We start from the raw sequence: 21,816 nt of genomic DNA, 5'->3' as shown, positions 1-21,816 counted from the left end.
ATAGATCTCTCGAAGTCTGCATGTTACTGAATTTTTCTACTTTCATTCAGTATTGTAAAATAAATTTCTAAATTTACCAGTAACTTTTTTTTTTTTTTAATTTACCAACAAAATTGTATATTTGTAAGAACTTTCGAGATAAAATATATTAGTAAATTGAGAATACTTATTGCTGTAAATTATTCTAAGTAAATTTATGATATATGAAGTGTTTTTGATTGCTATTTTTAACTTTAAATAAATGATAGGAAAGACAAGATTCGAATATTAATCGAATATTATTATAAACCGGAAAAAAAAAATAATGATTCTAATGAATGCAAATGATAAATGAGAAGAAAATGAATTGAATAGAAGCATGAAAGTAATTATTTGATTAAATTATATGATAAAAAGAAAGACTTACGATTTGCTTTTTATCTATGATAAGTGGGAGAAAAGGAAGAGACTAAAAATGGTTAAAGGGATTCAGGTATTTTAATATATGAAACACAAGGAAAATAATGTAATTTAGCAATTGAGCAATGCAAGAGTATGAGTAAGTGACAAAAAAAAAAAGACTTTTTTTTTTTCGCTGACTATGCTAATTTTAAATTTCAGAACAAAAAAGGTTGACAGAGTTAGAAAAGAAGCGTCCGTCAATGGCTCATTTTACAAGGAATCATTTGTTAATTAAATCTCATAACGAGGCTGTCTGTATGTAACGGGCCATCCTAGCCCAGTGAAAATTTGATGCTTGAAGGGGAAGGCTTGGTAGATTTGACTAGCTTTCCCGAGGATTGAACTTTTCTTTATAGCAAATTGGTGGGTTTCATTTTCTTTCAAGGTAATGATTTCTTAAGCTACTGAAACAGTGGAGTGAGATTTGAATATAGTTTAAACTACTAGGGTAAATCATATTTAAGGGTTCGAACTACTGGAATATTTGAATGGTAGTTGTAAAATAATCTAGTGGTATTTGTGTGTGGTTCAAAACGGAAATGGAATAGCCGAATGGTATTTAAGTAGCTCCTCGAGTTACAAGAATAGTCGATATTGTTCTAAATAGCTCTAAATAGTAAAATAACCGATGGTATTTCAGTGACATTGAGTATCATATAAAGCTTATCATTTCAAAAATATTATTCATAAGGCGATTACTCAAGATATTTTTTGGTGTGATATTTAATTCCAATATGTTCTAGCATTTTCATCTAAATATGGATATCTAATAAGACGAAAAAAAAAAAAAAATAGTTGATATCAAATATGTGTGTGTCAAAATGAAACGATTAATCTTATTTGGAATTGTTCAGAACAATATTACGATTTGTTATTTCGTGAAATTGCTGTCATCACAAGGTTTTTGGAATTTCTAAATTTCAAACTGAAAAAGTGATGTCTGTTGCTAATCGTTTACGACGAATGCATAAGCAGCCACCAGAAGGATGGGATTTAATTGAACCAACATTAGATGAATTTGAAGCGAAGATGCGTGAAGCCGAAACAGATCCTCATGAAGGAAAACGCAAGACAGAAACCCTTTGGCCTATCTTCAAAGTTAGTATTTGATGTTTTTGCAAAAGAAAAATGAATTGGGAAAGGCGAGAAAAGACTGGTATATTCTGACCTCATCCAGTATATAATTAAATGTTATGTGATGTATTTAGTAGTCGTGTGGCGGTGTGCAGATTAGAATGACATTTATATGGAGGCATACAAAATTAGAAATTTTTTGATCTTTTTCCAGATACATCATCAGCGGTCAAGATATATTTATGATTTATACTACAAACGTCAAGTAATCAGCAGAGAATTATATCAGTTTTGTTTGGATACCAAATTAGCGGATGAGAAATTGATAGCGAAATGGAAGAAACAAGGATATGAGAATTTATGTTGTTTACGATGTATCCAAACGAGGGATACTAATTTTGGCACCAACTGTATATGTCGTGTGCCGAAGAGTAAATTAGATGTGGTTAGTAGATCATTTTCGTTTTATCATTTTTCTTTTTCATTTTTAGATTTCTTAAACGTACAAAAGGAAAAACCGCATGAACCGATCTGGTTGCAGACTGAATCGTTGTTGACTGAAAACACATTTCAGTAAATAGAAGAAAATGTTTATGTACTAAGGAAATTAATATATAATAGGCAATGAAGAACTAGAAAAATTTAGATATTTACTCTTCAGGTTTTTGAGTAAAATTCGGAAAAAGGAAAAGAGAGGGAAGAAGCAAGCGTTGTGTTTTATTTTTGTATTATGCACCCCATATATCCTACCAACTACTGTATATCTTAATTATGACCTTTTATAGCACTTCCTGGAATCATACATGCTGAGTAGTACTCGATCTGTATCTTGCTTAATACACTACTTATGTTTTTCTTAAGAACAGTGATAATTGACTGTTGTATTATGTAGTTCCGTGCAAGGAAGAGATTTTATGGGACGTTAATAGGTGAAAATTAAGTAGAAGGAGAAAATTAACCGGAGCTATTTTCAGGGCCGCGTGGTAGAATGCGTCCATTGTGGATGTCGAGGATGTTCGGGATGATTGAAAAGTTCATTTTTTTTTCAACTTCAAGTAACTGAATCTGAATCTTGTATAACATGTTTTAAGGAAAAACAAATTGTTCTAATTGCGGTTACTTATATGTGTAGGTGAAATTGTTTACAGTTTGTTATAAATGAGGAAACTTTTATACACTTTTTAAATGGATGATATAGGACTGCTTTGGATAACACCAGTATTGAATAGTTACTTATATGTGTAGGTGAAATTGTTTACAGTTTGTTATAAATGAGGAAACTTTTATACACTTTTTAAATGGATGATATAGGACTGCTTTGGATAACACCAGTATTGAATAGTTACTTATATGTGTAGGTGAAATTGTTTACAGTTTGTTATAAATGAGGAAACTTTTATACACTTTTTAAATGGATGATATAGGACTGCTTTGGATAACACCAGTATTGAATACCGTGACTTTGTGCATTTCCATGGTACTTATGTTTATAATATATATAATCTAGAAATCTATGGAACTTTTTATTGGAGTTTTTCAAACAAAATTAGTTAAGCTTTTTATCAGGTTTTTACCGATTGTACGGTAAGCTGCATCTTTTTTGAGGAGTCTAAAAAATAGCAAAGTGAAAAGAATAGCAAAATGATTCTGCTTGCTGATTAAGTCGTATGTAATTCAAGTTTCTTTCAAGAAAACGAAAAAGGCATTCATAATATAATTACGTAAGCCTTTCATATAGTTGCTGATTGAATTGCGCCAAATTTCTTCATTTATTTTTTCCGGCAATACATAATCTGTTTTTTTCTTTTGAAAGGAAAAGCCTTGGTCAACTATAGGCTATGGCTTGTTTGTTCCAAAATGAAATTTTGTTGTTATATTATATATAGTTGCTACGAAACTAATTTTTCTTTGAGTACTTGTTTATACAAAATAAAGGCTAATAATCACTAAATACCGAGATATAATGGTACAAAGTCCACAATAATCAATATCTGAGGAAACATTAACGTTATCCCGTAAAAGCCAAATCGTCAACATATTTGTCCTTGATGTCTTCCCATAACTTTCCTTTGTTGTACTGAAAAAAAAAATCACAACTCTTAGAAGAGTAATAATAGCAAGGAGTAAAAGTACCAACTAAATTATTTGTAAAGGTTTCCATATGTAGAGTTAAGGAGAGAAATCGCCCGACAAAAATAAACTGCTATTATGGTATTATATTACAAATGTTTGTATTATAATACAAAAACTTTTTTTTTTTTTTTTTTTTAATACAAAAACCCATTTACATAACACTGGATGGTAAAAATGATAAATAGGGACTACCTGCTTGAAGAGATAATCACCACCTTTATCAACGACCAAATCTGTTGCGATTGCACCAACAGTTAGTACCACAAAAAGGGATGAAAAACGTTTGGTAATAAATCTATACGCATAACTAGCGAGAACCATTATTCTTAAAATAAAACATTTGCAAAAAAAATCCAGCCCGCGAACTATGACTCATATAGTAGCAATCCAGAAAGAAAGAGCTATTAATTAAAGACAAAAAAAAACATATTGATAAGATGATGTAGCATCTTTCGATATCAGTGGTGTTAAGAACACGAGATGAATATTCAGTGATATTGTTATAGCAAAAGCAGACTATTAATTTAAAAGAAAAAGATATGAGAAAGTCAAGAAAAACTTCACATCCTAAAGTTTAGCAAAAAAGAAAAAAAACAACGACAATTGTTCCAATAATCAGAGGAATACTTGATATGTTATTAATTAAAGTATTTTACACAACATTTGAAAATCCTTGAAAATAATTTAACGAAAAATGACTACAGAAAACGTATCCTACCACATTTATTAAGAAAGTATTCCATCAATTAATAGGTTATGCCACAGAATTCGAGAAAACATCTCAATAAATAATATGAATCTAAGCTTAATACCACATCAATTCATTGGGTGTCAGGGAATATGCTTACAAGTTTTAAGGTTCTAAAGTTACACATTTTACTGACTTTCTTAATTCTGTAAAATATCCCGAGAAACAAAAGTTATCAAAAATAATATAACTTAATAACATGCATCTGATATTTCCTTATTCCTAAATAAATCATTTTCAATAGCAGAAATTATTCCTGAAACCTTTTATACATAAAATGTCGTATTATTGTAAACAACAGTTTCATTTCTCTTCAGTACAGCACACGCCTAAACATCTCGAAAATATATGGCTCTTCTGGAGCAGATAATCAATTAAATTATGAAGTTTTATCTACTGACACACACTTTATAAAGTTTTATCCGCTAACACAAAATGTATACGTTAGTATTGTGTAATTTTAAACAAAAACTACTAGTTTTCAAGCGAACACGGAAAAAAAACCTCACTAAAAAAAAATCCTTCAGAAATCGGAAAAAAAAGGCATAGTCAAATTCCGGAATAGATAGTAACGAAAACAGGACAGTAACAACAAGTTTAACAATTCCAGCAATCAATAAGATTAATAAAGTGGTTGGGATGACGTTTGAAATTTACGGACCATCTTGGTCCATTAAATGTTGGCGTTTTGGATTTAGTAGGACTCTAGGAGTGGCGCAAGTTGTTGGATGTTTCGTTTATTCCGGCTATTTGTTTAAATGTGATGAGACATTTGTATTAATAGATAGTACTTCGTATGCTTTCATTGATAGAAATAGCTTTAAGATAATTTGAAATATTCGATAATTTATTAGTAACTTCTGTAACTTTTGTTTGAGAATAATTAAGTTTTAGTTGAGATGAAAGTATTTTGTTATTTTAACGGGAATTTTTATATTATGTGTTGTATATTAGAAGTATTTTTAGTTGTATGTATTCAGAATTATTATTTGTCTGTATTTGAAAGTCTTCGAAAATAGAATTATCTGAGAAGAAATATATTATTAATGACAAAGAAATAAATTTTGGTTAAGTTTTTGCAAGTACAGTTTATGCCATTTCTTAGTTATATAAACATTATGTATGTATGTATTTTTATGCCATGCTTGTTTTGCATCATACATCATTTTCTGATTAAAGATTATACATGTATATCCAAAGTCTCTTTATGCTTAAACAAGTACAAAATCATTGCTTATCTTTGGCAGGGGATTTTGCTTGAAAATAAGATTACTTCAACACTTCTTATTCTTTCCGACAGGAACTTTGGCACTTCTTATTCGATCACGTGAAATTTGTATTATTCACGATATTTCAGATAAAAAAAATGGTGAACCCAAAAGGTATTCGTCGTGGTACACGTTATATGTTTGCTAGAGAATTTCGGAAACATGGGATTGAACCGTTGTCGACATTTTATCGGACTTACAAACGTGGTGACATCGTTGACATTAAAGGAAACGGTGCCTTTCAGAAGGGTATGCCTTTCAAGGCATATCATGGACGAACTGGACGTGTTTTTAATGTAACCAAACATGCTGTAGGAGTTTTGGTCAACAAACGCGTCAGGTCAGTTTCCGTTTTTCATCGCAAAAATCTTTAGTTTCAAGGCTTGTATTAGCTTTGCTTCTAATTGCTAACATGAGATACTGAGAGGTGGAAGTTCAAACGTTTTGATGAAACCTGGTTATTACCAAGAATGATGGCCAAAGACCCAAAAATTATGGCTTGAAGATAGATAATTCATTTTAGGAACTAAAAGATTGCTAATTTTAAATGTTTCTAGAAACCGCATTCTACAAAAACGTATTAATGTTCGCATCGAGCATGTGAGACCGTCGAAGTGTCGTCAAGATTTTCTGAACCGAGTTAAGGAAAATGAGGAAAAGAAGAGGATTGCGCGGGAAACTGGTCAAATGGTACCAATCAGAAGAATGGTTAACAGTTCATTCTCTTAATTTTAAGTCGCGTTTAATGAATAAGTTGTGGCGGAATTTTAATTCGCAGAAAGCAAAACAAACTAGTTCGATTATTGTATATAAGAATATATTCTTTTTGTTGTCATTTTTCCCTTTGTTTATCCACCCTCTATATAAAAAATTTATTAAGTTTTTTATTATTAGAGTAATATCGGCTTTGAATATATTGTTAAGTGCATCACATGCTATTTTTTATCACCTTTAATTATGTAAATAATTTCTGGCCGATTTCAGCCAAAAGAGCCGAGGAAAGCCCATTTGGTCAAAACACGTTCCAATAAGCCTCAGTTGCTCGTTCCAGTAAAATTCGAAATTATTGCTTGAAAAAAATCATATATCTTTTCGTTGTTTGTTATAATAGCACTGGAATAAACATTTTTGTTGTATTTCCCTTGTTTTATAACCAAACATTGCCAATTATTTGCGTATCATTTCGCATTTGTATTAACAAGTTTAAATTTTAAACTCCAATTTCACATAACACATAAATAATATGGAAGCAGGGAGGTTTATCTGAGCTGCATATGTATGCAGGCTGCGATGGATTTTATTCTGCTTGGTTTTATGAGGTTTTCTTATGTAATCTTACGGGGATTTTTGTCATAATAATTTTATGCCGAATAGTTTTTAAAGCTGAATAATATAATAATGGGTGATCGTAATGTGGAGAAGCTAGTGCGGAAATATATTGATAAACGAGATGATAAACTTGTTGATATTGTGGAACGATGTTTGCGGAAAGGTTATGATTATGAGAAAATGAGGGACCGTGTCGGCGATCACCTTCGTGATTCAACCACACGGAAGCGTTTAATCGATGCGCTTTCCGATGCATTTCCACAATTTGCCCGAAAACGGAAACATCGGGTATGTATTATTATTCCTTTGTTTCTTTGAAAATATTCTATAAATTGAGATAAATTTAGATTATAAGAGATATCTTTGTTTCTTGTTATTCAACGTTTTAGTTTTGGGATCTTAACAATTTTTAATTCGTTTCTGATTCGTTGCTCAAGATGTGAGTTTGAATTTTAAGATTTAATGTACTTTTACAGCAACTTGAAAAGTTTGGATTACTGATCACTAATTGATCAGTGGTGTGCTTAATGATACACACAGAAGTTCACACAATTTTTTGAGGTTGTTTAATGGGTGTTTGGTTGTTCTTCAGCGGAGTTTAGTCTTTCACACCATGCTACTTGCGCACGTAATACACACGCACACATAATTATCCCGAGTCTCTTCTTATCGTATTTTCTTAATTAATCGAAAGAGTTTTTGATTATATTTTTTTTATACTGCAGTGCGATTTTAATTACTTGAAATCAAAAGGATTTTCACTGCTAAATTTCAAGATGGCGAAATTTCGTAAATTTCAGTTTGAAGAGACGAAGGATGCTAAAGAAGGGATAATGAAAAAGCCTAAACTTGAAGAACGATCGGACTCCAATCCAGCACGAGCTGCACCAGTCGTTACTAAGCCGATATTGTCAAACGCTTCTGTTATCAAAACAGAATCAAAGAATTCAGATGAAATTACAGAAGAAGTCAGTTTTTACATCAATAAATTGATCTAAAAAGTTGAAAAGCAATACGACAGTTGCTGCCAATCAATATTTTTTTCACAGAAATATGTTTTTTTTTTTTTTTTTAAATTCTCTTTTTGGTCGGTTTATGATTGGTTTTGATTTACAATGATATGAAAAGAGAGACAGAAACCAAAACGTAGTGATCAGTATTCTGTGAAAGCAGAATTTTGTGACATTCTTGTACTTTACGAAATGAATTGCAGCATCGTAAGATGAACTAAGTTTTCATACACTAACTTCAGGAGCTTAAAAGTAAAGAACTGATGTATCAAGCTCAAATGGCAATTGAGGAGCGGAAGCGACAACTGAATCTCACAGCAAGGCCTGGCATCGTAGCTCAAGCTGTAATTTCAAAAGCATCAAAACTGAATACGAAGGAAGCTAGCATGTTTATGAACTATTCGATGGAGAAAATTAATAGGTTTAATAATTTTTTTCACTCATTTTTTTTCATAAAAATCTGAAATTGCATAATTATCCAAATTTCGCGTAATTCTTTTCTGCAGGGTCAAAGAACTGAAAGAAAAATTAGCACAGCGAACAGCAACAGTTGCGCAGCTTATTAGAAAGGATGCAGGCAATGGAGCAGTTTCAAAAGCAAAATCAGTTGATGAACCGGAACAGAGGATTGTTGAGTATCTAGACCCTCGTATTAGGTCAGTATTTATTTCGAAAATGGATTATAAATTGTAACCCATAGTTTTAGAAGTGAACTAAACTTTTCCAATATCTTAATTAATTGGACATAATTTCTGGTTAAATTCATTTCTGAGATGTTGATGAAGGTGACATTAATTTTGATTTTAGTTTAAAATCCGCTCAGCGGAAGCAGCGTGCAATTGTTTTCCATGATAAAGGCGAATTTGAGAAATTGGCCCAACGTGAGCGAGCCAAAGCTCGTCTAGCAATTTTGCAAGCAGAAATCACACAGATAGCGAAGAAAACAGGAATGTCCTCATCAGTAAAACTGGCTATGCTAACTCCATCATCATCTGCAGTATGTTAATTATTTTCTTTGATGAACAGGTTTCCTTAACGATAAGAATGAGGGAAAATGATTCGTCATCCTTTAGTGCGACCACTAAAAAAGGCACATTTATTACGAACAAGTAAAATAATCGTATATACCTTTCGATGACCAAAAAACCAAGGCAATATTTTTGACTAATTAAATTTTCAGGTGAGTGATGTTCCACTGGTAGAGTGGTGGGACGAAGTTGTATTAGGTGGTAGTTATGATATGATACCTGATGAGAACATTGATTCTGACAATAAGTATGTGAAAACGATCACAAATTTGGTGGAGCATCCTATTCAACTTAAACCCCCTGATGAGCCTCTTCAACCGCAGTATCTAAAGGCAAGCATTTACTGCTTTTTGTGTATGAAATATTTTCCTTATGAATTCTTTTAAAGCTTTTACTAGTATTTAAAAATTCTTGTTTATTTTATTGAAGGTTTATTTAACAAGTCGAGAACGAAAAAAGATCAGACGGCAAAATAGAAAGGAAGCACAAAAGGAACAGACGGAAAAAATAAGGTTTCTTCATTAAGGATATTTTTCTAAAAACTACTTATTTTCCTTGTTTAAATTTTGATAATGGTTTCTGTCCCAAAGATTCTTTATAGCAACTTCCTTCAGATTGGGTTTAATCAAAGCTCCAGAGCCGAAAGTTAAATTATCAAATTTGATGAGGGTACTGGGTTCGGATGCTGTCCAGGATCCGACTAAAGTTGAAGCTCATGTACGTAAACAAATGGCTGAAAGGCAGCGAAAGCATGAAGTAACAAATCAACAAAGAAAACTTACCAAAGAGCAACGATCGGAAAAAAAAATTCGAAAAATTAAGGAAGACACATCTTTGGCTGTTCATATGACAGTTTATAAGTTAGTTCTTTAGTTGATATTCTATTTAATTATAATTTTTTAGATGGGACTGCGGAAAAAAAATAAGGTTGTTCTTTCTCACTAAAAAACACTTTCGATGTGGTTTGGCCATTTATTAAAATGTTGTTGTAGACAAAGAATCGGAAATAAATAGTTCCTTTTTTTAGGGTCAAATCTTTGGCTCATCCAGCAAAGAAGTTCAAAGTTGAAATGAATGCTAAGCAGTTGCATATGACTGGTTTGATTCTGCTGCACAATAATATCAATCTTGTAATTGTTGAAGGCGGTACGTTTAGAATTTATTACATTTTATATAGGTTGTCCTAATTTAATATTTGATCATACTTAATTCTCCTAAGCATTTAGAGGAATACCTGTTTTTGTTTATTTTAGGACCAAAGCAACAGAAAGCATTCAAAAACTTGATGTTGAGTCGGATCAAATGGGGAGATGAAATTATTGGTCAAAAAAAAGAAGCTGAAAATAAAGATACTCCTGGTGAAAGAAATGATTGTTCCCTGGTTGGTGATCTTTTCCCTAGAATGAAAATTAGATAAATTCGGAATGTGAGATAAAATTTAATAAATCAAAGAAATTGTTAAAAATATTGAGTCACTATGTAAGATAGCAAAAAATACTCTTCCAATTCTTATATATATTACAGAGATCGTGAATCAGTTTTCCTGTCAACCAACGGTCTTTCATTTTTCTTGAAATGTTCTATTTCAAATAACCAATAGAATAACTTGTTAAAGGGATTATATTAAGATGTTATTAAACAGCATGATAAAGTTAATTTATTTTTTTAAGTTATGGAATTTTAGATTTGGGAAGGTATTCAAAAACGACGAAATTTTGGTGAAGTGAAGTGTATGGTTGCTACATTAGAAAAACAAGCACGAGAAATCTTAGAAAAGCATGGAGCAGCACATTTTTGGGATCTCGCATACAGTACTTCACTTTTGGCTGATGAAGCTAATGCTTAAGTCGTAAAACTTATGGAAATCGCTAACGTCTGAAAAATAAAATGGTTTGAACTTCAGGCGTATTTTTGAAAGAATAGGCCATTGCTTGGGTTTATTTTATTAGCTTCACAAGATTTGAATAATGTTTTCTTTGTTCGTATGTGAAAATGAGCATTATGTGTTCAAATTTTACTCGTTTAATTTTCTATGCTGGAATTAAATTGATTTTTCTTTTTTCTTTTCATTTGTATGTAATGTATAAGAAGTTTCTTAGGTTCAAATTGTTTCATCCCATGTTTGATACAAAATTGTTTCTCGCAAATTACCATCTATATTAAGCAGTGAACTTTGAACAGTAAATTATTCTGTGTATTTTTTATATATGTATATCATTCGTACGTGTTGTTTGTGCTTTTACTTTTTTATTCCATAAAATTTATAAAAATAATTTCTAACGATTATTCCAGTTTACATCTCACAGATTGTTCGTTCTATAATAGAACGTTTACCCTGTCTGACAACATCTTCAAATAGTTTCAAATAAATAATTTCGTTCAATTTTACTTTACACAGCTTTCTTCTATGGTAGTTGATGAATCGTTCTCTGTCTGCTCCGCTTGAACTAATTGATAAATTATGATCTTTTGTGGTTCCTACTTTTTTTTTTTTCACGGTAGGATGTTATATCAAATTTTAATTCATTAGTCTGAGTTAATAAGTATAGAAAATATTGTTTGTGACTTATTCTGAATCATCACAATTTATTGCAATATAACAGAGAAGAATAGTATGAAACTCAAGTTTAGCTTAGATGCCACATCATAAATTAGGATTGAATTAAGGAACAAAGTGCTTCAACAAATGATGCATTATTACGCTTAAAAAGGTAGCATTTCGTTTTGTTTTCTGAATTTTTTTTTTTTTTTTTTTTTAAATTTTAGACAACAATGAAGGATGAAATTAATACAACAGATGTGTTACATGGAAAGGTAGAAGAAATGAATATTGAAGTGGAAAGGATGTGGAAAGTACTTCAAGCAAAAGAAGCTGTTTTAGAGGATGTGCTTTGCAATATAAATCAACTTCCAAAGCATCCGATGAATACAGTTTTGATTCAGGTAAGTGCTTTTTAAACATGAATAGAATGTTTGCAATTGATAAGTTTGATTACAAATAACTTTTGAAATTATTATTGTTATTTTTGAGGTGTAAATAAATAAATGTATAAATCTAACAAAAATATCTTTTTATTAGAAATATATTGAAATCCGAATATCATCTCAATTTTACCGAAATAGTAGTAAAAATGCTTTTTGATAGACATTTGTTCTTCCGCATTCATTTTAGAATATTTTAAAGTCAAAAGTGAAGCAGTTCGAAAATTCTAATTTAATTGGTATCAAATGTTACATTATTTGGAGCGCGTTATTCCTAGAGAATATTTGCATCGCTATTGAAGTGGAAAATGATACAAACCATACTATGTCAGTTTTTCTTTTTCAATTTTATTTTAAAAAGTTTTTGATTAGTTTTTGAAAAAAAAAAAATTGTTTGTTTAGATAAACTTATAGAAAAAAGCAGTTGACTTAATTGTTAAGACTGTTATACCCCAAATTTTTTTTTTTTTTGCTTCTTCCATGCAAATGGAAAAAAGTTATGCTTAAATAGCTAATAGCTATTTTCATATTTTGATCATTACGTAACTTTTTTTGTAAAATGTTTCACTTCTTTAATTTATATTTCATATTAAGATCATTTTCTTCACTTCTATGATTTTTTTTATTTTTTCTTTCTGAAACTTTTTATTATATTTGGTATGGTTGTAATCATACTGTTGATCATTATAATAATCATAATATAATAGTTTGTGGTGTGAAAGAGTTTTAGATTTGAAGCTTTCTCACCGTAAATGATATGACTATCAAGTATGAAGATTTTCTATTTTTTTTATTGAACCTTACCAAGTTTTAAATAATTAATAAAATTTTACTTTTTTAAATAACTATTTTAGATTACCTTCATGTGCTGCTGTTTGCAACTGTGACTTATCAGATACGACGACTGTCATTTTTGATGATATGTTAACAACTCAACATATTCCGTAAGTATATTTCATAACTTTATTCTAATAATAAAAAGACGAATTCATTTACTGAAGCTTTCAATAAAAATTGCATGATGCTTCATTATTCTAAAAGAGTAATTCAATAATTTAATTTTTCTTTAACCATTAAAAAACTATTTATATTTGCAGCCGAATAATTCATAATTTTCAAGCATGGAATATTTCTTGTATCTTCTTATGTTATGTTAAATCATTTTATAATTTTAATATTTTAATAGATACTATTCAATCTTTTATAATCAGTCTTTTAACACTCCTGAAATTAAATAATAAATCAAAAATTTGAATGATGCAATAATCGTTGTCTATTTTTAGGCCTGAAAGTAAACGAACATTATTGGTTAGTTTTCGAAAAGGACTTTTGCTTGGTAAGCAAATAATACTGGTACTAGATTGTGATTTTGTAACAATATCAGATTCATATTCGGACTTAGCCATATTATCCTTTTTTCCATCAAGCATTCATAGCAAACAAACGCGAGTTGTAAATGTTCTTAAATTTGATGAGCCATTGGAAAATTTTTCATTGTCTGAAATAGACGATCTCTCTTTGAAAGGTTTCTCTTCGTTTTAACCTTCGTTAACTTTTATAATTTTAAGTTAAATTTTTTGTTGTTTTTATTTTTAATTATGAGCTAAACAAATATTCCAACTTTTCACTTTTCATCTTCTCGTCTATTGGTATTTTTGTTTGATCTGTTTGCTATTTTTTAAAATTTATTTTGTTCTTGATGAAATTTTAAGATTTCAGAAGGGTTGAAATTCTATCAGTGTCTTTATACTTGTCACTTCTCTAAAGTACTCAATATTACTCCGTCCTATTTGCGCATTATTCTTCGTAACATCGGGAAATTTAGAGAAGTAGATTTTGGTAATTGGCAACTTTTCATCGGTGAAACAGATACGATATGGAATAATTTTGCAATTTATACAAATTCATTATTTATGGAAGACGTTTCATCTCAGTGTCGACTTTTCTCGAAGTGATTTTCTTTCTTTTTCTTAAACTGAATATTGTTTTCTAGCAATTTCAAGACTCGAAATATTTACCGAAATTTGTGCTTGCAAAATTATGTTTGGAAATTCATATAGGAATATTGCCAATGAAATTATTCCAAAATTGGTTTTTTTTTTTTTTAAATTTAAAATCTGATAGCAAACATATGGGACATATGTGAAGTATTATGAAAACCGTTAAACTTGGAACACTTTAAGTACAAAATATATATTTTCAATTACTTTATTATAATCCTAACTTGCAGAAATGAATATGATATGTATCATTTTATCGAAATTTTGGATGAAAGTAATAAAAGTTATGAGATTACATGACATGGTCACCGGCTGACTGGTAAACGTAAAATCGAGCGTAGCGGCCTATATGTATGTTGGAAGTGGACTTATTGGATTTAATTTCTTATTTCACTTTTCACTTCGAATTTTCTTTTTGCGATCTAAATTACAAATGATCTGAAATAGTTGAAAGGTTTGTTCTTTTTTCTCAATCAAATTATTGCAGTAGAATTATTTGCATTCAGTCCATTTGTTGACACTCCTCAATTTTATTTTAATGATAAATGCTAATTTTGTTATTTTCTCCATTAAACCATATCATCAAACAAAGTATAACAGTATGAGTTGTGACAACGATTAATTTGTTCATTATATCATGTTAGCTAAAATAGGGTAGTGAAGTTAGTACTTCAACATTTGTTTGAATGACCTAATTAATATTTTTGTAATATTCACTCGTTTTCCCCTTTTGGCGATTTGAGTACTTTGTAAATATTGGCAAAATAATGAATTAGGAATTATTTAGTCGTGAAGTATGCAGTAATCAGCTTTGATGAGTTTCAGTTTTTTCGTAATTGTCAATTGAAAATGAATTTTATCCATTTGTTTTAATTACTAATTTACTTATATATGTTTTAATTACTTATATATGTATAGAATTTGTAATTTTTACGAGATATTGCTTGAAGAATGCACATATCAAAAGACAAAAGCAAATGACCTGAACGTTATTTATTACTTAAACATTGCTCAATACTTTGTGATTATGTTGATCCTTTCTTTGCTGAATTTGTATTTTAAAATTTAGTAAAAAAATGACACAATTGCAGAACCGAAGGTACAATGCACCATTTTCTGTTTCTATGTAGGTCATAAAAGTAATTAAGAGTAAGCCAGTTATAACAAGAAATTCGGTGGTAGACCATGAAATGAATAATGTCGAATCATGAATTATTTAGCAGACTGCAAACCAAATTGCAAAATAGTTCGACGAATCAAGTGCTGGGCCTTTCTATCAATTTGCAGAACAATGAGTGTTGGACAAATTTTCACCTAGGTATATAGCTAATCAATTTCTCTTCATTCCTTTCTTAAAAAAATTGTTTTTAAAGAGATTTGAAGTTTTAATTTTTCAATATAGGAAAATTGGGAAAAGTTTTTTCATCTAAGCGGAAATTTGTCGTTTAATTGAACAAATATTGTGAGGAGAAATTTTGATTTAGGTTTTTGCTGAGCCACAAATATAGCTGAATACTTAAGTCGCATATACTGGTAAATGATACTATATTACGGAAGAAAATTTTTTAATGCATTAGGAATTTAATAAACTATTTTTAAGAAGATCTAAAGTCGTCGGAAATTTTACTATATACTGTTTTGAAAGGGTCAATTTACTTTCAAGACGTATAAATATGATAAATTAATAATAAACAACTATGAGAATAGTGATAATATATTAAAAAATCCAGTTTAGAAATGAGATTATAGACTGACCACAAAATTCTGGAACCAAAACAGTCGCAGTATGGCTTCGCAAATGGAATGCATATCTTTCACGGATGATAAAAACTATCAATTTGGCCTAGAGAGTAATAGAGTATTCATTTCTCTACTGACATTTTCAAAGTTTGCTGTTGTATCATTGAAGCATCACTATCACCATTGTCAACACCTTTTAAACAAATCGTTCGTCATTGACAGCTATTACATCTGAGTGAATAATAATGATGAGAACATGCTGCAGTGTAAGTATAAGTTTTATCCTAAGACTAACTCTAAGCTTAAATACAAGTGTTATCCTAATTCCTTTCCATGTGATATCGTTAGATGAAAAATTGCATATTTTATTGGAGTAAATGCACATTTGTTCTTTTTGACGACAATTTTGATTTTGATGATAAGTGCTAATTTTGTCATTCTCTGAATTAAGTAAAACAATACCTTCCATACGCAGAAAAGTAATATTGTTTCTGAGATCTTACACCAAACTTCCCGGCGGTTGACTTGCAAAAGTTTTTAGTGTCGGATACCCAGGGAAGTTTTTTCATTAGACGGAATATCTGGCACTTATTTTACATTTTAAGGTATAGACCAAACTGAAGATGCCGGTTTCCTCGCTTCGTGTTGCTCACTTTTGTTATAAATTATTAGGAGAATATTTTCTTCTACTTATATTTTTTTTATTACCTTTTTGCATGACAAATCTTTATTGGGAGTTGCACTTAATTGTTTGCCTTCGAATTTTAGGTTTTACTGTCAATTATACTTTTATGCACTTCTGTAATATTCATGGAATATTAAATAAAGATGAAATATTATAAAACACAATGATAAAATAAAATTATAAATTGGCCACCACATTCTGATGCCTCGAAAACGTCCGATTGTTACGCTCTTTTCTCATGCATGCGAAGAATGCCCAAATTGTGTCTCATTTTCTAGAATGAAAATTTTTAATTTTATAACGCCAAAAAAAAATTATTGCAGTTTGTCGTAGTTTGGCTTTGTGGATAGAATAATATGCTTTTCCGCATACGTTCCACGAATTAGGAAAATAAAACAATTTGATTAAGAGTGAAAGGATATTTTCAATGTTTGTTGATGTTTGTATATTGAAGCGCCATTGTCACCACTGTCAACACATTTTTAAGCAATTGATTCTTAGGTCGTGTGTAGTAGTACTGAGTGCAAAAAAAAATATATAGCATCTTAATGAGTGTGTCTAATGAATTTTGTATTGTCACCCAGCGTTCGCGCAAATGTTTCATAATACATTTCACACACATTCTATTTCAGGTTGACATATCTGTTTAAAATTTTGCTAAATTTGGAAACTAACGGGATTTGCAGCTCTTTTTATGACAATGCAGTCCATTCCTACTGATGAAGAATTTGCCACAACCCTCGCACTGAGGACGAGGTTCATGCGTTTGCTTGTGATTGCAAAATGATGGTTCATAGTCGAATGTTCGCCCACAATCGGGCACTCTGCATTCATAGATGAAGGGCTGACCATGTGTCTTCCTATGTGTTATATATTCGTTGTAACTTTTCGCGATCACAGCACACCCAGGATAGAGACATTTGTAGCTTTGTTTGTCTAAAAAACTTTTAATATATTTGTTTTTGCAATTGGTATTTTATTATGGTGTTTGGCAGCTAATTAAGTAATCTAATAAACCATAAAAATATTACTTCAGTGAAATACATTCCATTTCAAATAATTTAGATCACGAAAAAGAAATTGCTTAATTATTTTTGAGCATATATATGTATCGATCTTGCATTGGATATAAGTTTTGGTAAATAGAGTAGCTAAAATCTTGGGGATTTCTTTTTCTCCTTAGAGTTATTGAACTTTCAACAGCCTTGCAACAAAATGTAATTGTGAATTTTCCGTTGTATCAACTATCTTGGTCCAACAGGTGCTCCATAGTTCATTTCACAGGCACTCCATTTTAGACTCACATATGAATTTTTTTTTTTGTTAAATTTGCAAACTAACGAGATTTTGTTTGGCAGATCCTCTTATGACGACACAGTGCATTCCTGGTGGCGAAGAATTTGCCACAGCCCTCGCACTGAGGATTAGGTTCATGCATCTGTTTGTGATTGCGAAATGATGAATCATGGTGGAATGTCTTCCCACAACCGGGCACTTTGCATTCATAGATGAAGGGCTGACCGTGAGATTTCTTATGTGTTATATATTCTTTGTAATCTTTTGTGATCACAGTACAGCCGGGATAATGACAAATATACTTTTTGTTATCTGAAAAATCCATGTCAAAAAATGTATTTTTGCAATTAATAAATCTATTACACCATTTTGTAGTTAAGTAATGTGAAAATCACAAAAATGTCAGTGCCATAAAAAAAAGTATCATATTGCATTTTGAATAACTTAGATAGAAAGTTTATTTATCTTCTCACATATATAAAGTAAAAACCATACTTTTAATGTCGCTTCATCAATTTCATGCTGCTGATGAAAATAAAGAACTATAAAAGATAGAGCGAGAAATCGTTATGTAATTTGTCATTACCTGTTTCTGATCGTTCATTGGTATTTTCCCTGTAGTCGGGGACAATCAAGTTATCCGAGAAGTGCTTATTGCCCATATTGTTCTGTTCAGCATTTCCGTGTTGATCGGATGTGTCATCTGGGGAAAGAGTAAGTTGGTGAAAATAGATCGGAACCGCATTTTGTTGTGAACCAGGTAAGTGCATATATGTAATAATGTCATCGGTGTCGACATTAAGTGGCGAAGAAGTTTCACTTTGAGCATCTAAATAACTTAGATCACAAGAAGCTGTTCACTTTTCACACATTTGAAGCAAAAGTCTCACCTCTAATGATAGGATATCGTGCTTTATCATCATTTGTTTTTAATTCTCCATTAGCATCTCTCCACACATTCCTATTTGAATCTGTATATGAACCAAGTAATGAGCCCAAATTAGTGCGACCCAACAAACCATGGCTGTTTGAAAAGCCAGGATGAGGAGCATTTGTGATCTCGGGTATCGATTCTTTGCTACTTATATCCTCAATTTCACTCAACTGATCGAAATCAATCAACTGCGAAGGATCGGATGGAAATTCTGAGCCAAACAATGGCTCAAAATTGTTGTAATCAAAGCTGTCTGAGATATCAGAATAAGTATTATTTGTAACAATTTTATCAGCAGCACCAAAATTAGGTAGATGGGAAGTTTCATTTTTATTAGAAGCGATGCAAAGCAGAAGATTGAACCAGATGATTGGTGTTATAGATACAGTGAAGAACATGATGGGACAGAATTTTATGAAATGACAGAAATATTCAAATGAAAGCTTTTTATTTCAATTAAAGATCAAAGGTTCAAACAGTTTTTAATCTGCCTGTTGTTTATCGTTTTTTTTTTTTTTTCTTTTACATTTTCGTTTTTCTCTCGCCCAACTGGTAGTTTATGAATGCTCTTTTGAATCCGAAAGGATTACTTAGGAAGGATATTGTTCCATCATTTCAGTAATACGACGTGAGGAATGAGATTCTAATCATTTTCGATTTAATGGGTTCATTTAATAAAGTCGCATCCACACACCTATTGATAATATCACTGATGGGAACTTCGTCGGATGGACGCATCACCTGAAATTTGCTAATTATTGCTTTTTGACATATTCCACTGCTATTATCAAAAAGAATTTCAACATAAGCGATGTTTGAAAAGATGGGACAATTTTCAAAAGTTTGGTTGACAAAATGGAGTAACATTTGCATAAATGAAATTGATGAATAGCTGGGATTAAATGTCATCGTATGGTGAAATATTTAATCAATTGTGCAGTATTAAATAATCCTGTCTGCTTTGTTTAATAAAATATAGTATATTGAATGGTTATAATACATCTGAGCGAGTGATAATGAAGAGAAAAATGTTGCAGCTTCTAATGGTGTAAGTATAGGTATCATCCTAAGCCTAACCCTAGGCTCAAATGCAAATGTCATCCTAATCCTTTTCCATATGATATGATTACATGAAAAATTGCATATTTTATTGGAATAACTGCACATTTGTTGCTCTTTTTGACGACAATTTTGATTTTGATGATAAATGTTGGTTTTGTCACCTTCTGTATTAGATATGAAACAGTACCTTTCATATATAGGAAAGTAATATTGTTCTTGTGATGATTGTAAATCTTTGATGTTTTTCTACATTCACTTTTCAACGATTAACTTACAAAATTTTTTAGTGTCGGATACCCGGGGAAATTTTTTCATTAAACATAATATCTGCCATTTATTTTGAATGTTAAGGTTAGGCTAAATTATAGGTGGAAAATTTTTTCTTATAATTTTCATATATATAGGAAAAAAAACCATTTCTTTGCTTAAAACCACTTCGTGATGCCAATTTTTGTTATAAATTTTTAGCTTCTCATTTATGATGCTTTTTCATGTTGGTTTTTTGCATAACAAATCGTTTATTTCAGTTGTGAACGCATTTTGTACATTTAAATGCTTGCCCCCGAATTTTATTGCCAATTAGTACATTTATGCATTTCTGTGATATTCATGGAATATTAAATAAAGATGAAATATTATAAAACACAATGATAAAATAAAATTATAAATTGGCCACCGCATTCTGATGCCTCGAAAACGTCCGATTGTTACGCTCTTTTCTCATGCATGCGAAGAATGCCCAAATTGTGTCTCATTTTCTAGAATGAAAATTTTTAATTTTATAACGCCAAAAAAAAATTATTGCAGTTTGTCGTAGTTTGGCTTTGTGGATAGCAATAATATGCTTTTCCGCATACGTTCTACGAATTAGGAAAATAAAGCAATTTGATTAAGAGTGAAAGGATATTTTCAATGTTTGTTGATGTTTGTATATTGAAGCGCCATTGTCACCACTGTCAACACATTTTTAAGCAATTGATTCTTAGGTCGTGTGTAGTAGTACTGAGTGCAAAAAAAAATATATAGCATCTTAATGAGTGTGTCTAATGAATTTTGTATTGTCACCCAGCGTTCGCGCAAATGTTTCATAATACATTTCACACACATTCTATTTCAGGTTGACATATCTGTTTAAAATTTTGCTAAATTTGGAAACTAACGGGATTTGCAGCTCTTTTTATGACAATGCAGTCCATTCCTACTGATGAAGAATTTGCCACAACCCTCGCACTGAGGACGAGGTTCATGCGTTTGCTTGTGATGGCAAAATGATGGTTCATAGTCGAATGTTCGCCCACAATCGGGCACTCTGCATTCATAGATGAAGGGCTGACCATGTGTCTTCCTATGTGTTATATATTCGTTGTAACTTTTCGCGATCACAGCACACCCAGGATAGAGACATTTGTAGCTTTGTTTGTCTAAAAAACTTTTAATATATTTGTTTTTGCAATTGATATTTTATTATGGTGTTTGGCAGCTAATTAAGTAATCTAATAAACCATAAAAATATTACTTCAGTGAAATACATTCCATTTCAAATAATTTAGATCACGAAAAAGAAATTGCTTAATTATTTTTGAGCATATATATGTATCGATCTTGCATTGGATATAAGTTTTGGTAAATAGAGTAGCTAAAATCTTGGGAATTTCTTTTTCTCCTTAGAGTTATTGAACTTTCAACAGCCTTGCAACAAAATGTAATTGTGAATTTTCCGTTGTATCAACTATCTTGGTCCAACAGGTGCTCCATAGTTCATTTCACAGGCACTCCATTTTAGACTCACATATGAATTTTTTTTTTTGTTAAATTTGCAAACTAACGAGATTTTGTTTGGCAGATCCTCTTATGACGACACAGTGCATTCCTGGTGGCGAAGAATTTGCCACAGCCCTCGCACTGAGGATTAGGTTCATGCATCTGTTTGTGATTGCGAAATGATGAATCATGGTGGAATGTCTTCCCACAACCGGGCACTTTGCATTCATAGATGAAGGGCTGACCGTGTGTTTTCTTATGTATTACATATTCTTTGTAATTTTCCGTGATCATATTACACCCGGGTAATGACAAATATACTTTC

At 31.0% G+C, this 21,816-nt stretch overlaps 6 protein-coding genes across 8 annotated transcripts; 4 read left to right on the top strand and 2 right to left on the bottom strand.

The window, feature by feature from the left end:
• Positions 1-1,377: 1,377 nt before the first annotated feature.
• Positions 1,378-2,540, top strand: Bma-bud-31 (G10 protein homolog, putative; the record flags this gene model as incomplete). Its single annotated transcript, XM_001900917.1, has 3 exons — positions 1,378-1,539; positions 1,730-1,960; positions 2,490-2,540. 3 exons carry the CDS (start codon positions 1,378-1,380, stop codon positions 2,538-2,540), a joined length of 444 nt encoding a protein of 147 aa, XP_001900952.1.
• Positions 2,541-3,523: 983 nt separating this feature from the next.
• On the bottom strand, positions 3,524-3,969 carry Bm1061 (uncharacterized protein; the record flags this gene model as incomplete). Its single annotated transcript, XM_001900916.2, has 2 exons — positions 3,524-3,592; positions 3,841-3,969. 2 exons carry the CDS (start codon positions 3,967-3,969, stop codon positions 3,524-3,526), a joined length of 198 nt encoding a protein of 65 aa, XP_001900951.1.
• Positions 3,970-5,762: 1,793 nt separating this feature from the next.
• Bma-rpl-21 (60S ribosomal protein L21, putative) lies at positions 5,763-6,738 on the top strand (the record flags this gene model as incomplete). Of its 2 annotated transcripts, none has more annotated exons than XM_001900915.2 (3): positions 5,763-6,004; positions 6,222-6,372; positions 6,649-6,738. In XM_001900915.2, 3 exons carry the CDS (start codon positions 5,763-5,765, stop codon positions 6,736-6,738), a joined length of 483 nt encoding a protein of 160 aa, XP_001900950.1. The 2 variants fall into 2 exon arrangements, with proteins under 2 accessions (XP_001900950.1, XP_042933642.1); XM_043077708.1 differs by having other exon boundaries at positions 5,916-6,004.
• A 324-nt stretch (positions 6,739-7,062) lies between these two features.
• On the top strand, positions 7,063-10,877 carry Bma-prp-3 (uncharacterized protein; the record flags this gene model as incomplete). The annotated part of the gene is made up of 11 exons (XM_043077707.1): positions 7,063-7,281; positions 7,794-7,961; positions 8,246-8,424; positions 8,510-8,659; positions 8,811-9,000; positions 9,184-9,363; positions 9,461-9,543; positions 9,646-9,891; positions 10,059-10,177; positions 10,285-10,412; positions 10,716-10,877. The coding sequence occupies 11 exons, from the start codon at positions 7,063-7,065 to the stop codon at positions 10,875-10,877; spliced, it is 1,824 nt and encodes a 607-aa protein (XP_042933641.1).
• A 926-nt stretch (positions 10,878-11,803) lies between these two features.
• On the top strand, positions 11,804-14,313 carry Bm13004 (Uncharacterized protein; the record flags this gene model as incomplete). 2 transcript variants are annotated; one of them, XM_043077706.1, is made up of 6 exons in its annotated part: positions 11,804-11,974; positions 12,204-12,340; positions 12,868-12,957; positions 13,297-13,349; positions 13,733-13,964; positions 14,244-14,313. In XM_043077706.1, 6 exons carry the CDS (start codon positions 11,804-11,806, stop codon positions 14,311-14,313), a joined length of 753 nt encoding a protein of 250 aa, XP_042933640.1. The 2 variants fall into 2 exon arrangements, with proteins under 2 accessions (XP_042933640.1, XP_001900948.2); XM_001900913.2 differs by having other exon boundaries at positions 13,297-13,538.
• A 2,795-nt stretch (positions 14,314-17,108) lies between these two features.
• Bm17423 (Uncharacterized protein) lies at positions 17,109-19,406 on the bottom strand (the record flags this gene model as incomplete). The annotated part of the gene is made up of 5 exons (XM_043077705.1): positions 17,109-17,374; positions 17,780-18,046; positions 18,321-18,563; positions 18,625-18,917; positions 19,363-19,406. 5 exons carry the CDS (start codon positions 19,404-19,406, stop codon positions 17,109-17,111), a joined length of 1,113 nt encoding a protein of 370 aa, XP_042933639.1.
• Positions 19,407-21,816: the final 2,410 nt, after the last annotated feature.

Source organism: Brugia malayi (assembly GCF_000002995.4).
Source record: "Brugia malayi strain FR3 genome assembly, contig: Bm_v4_Chr1_scaffold_001, whole genome shotgun sequence".
NCBI classification, from domain to species: Eukaryota; Metazoa; Nematoda; class Chromadorea; order Rhabditida; family Onchocercidae; genus Brugia; species Brugia malayi.
The sequence above is the reverse complement of the archived record's forward strand: the minus strand, read 5'-3'. Positions and strand labels throughout refer to the sequence as shown.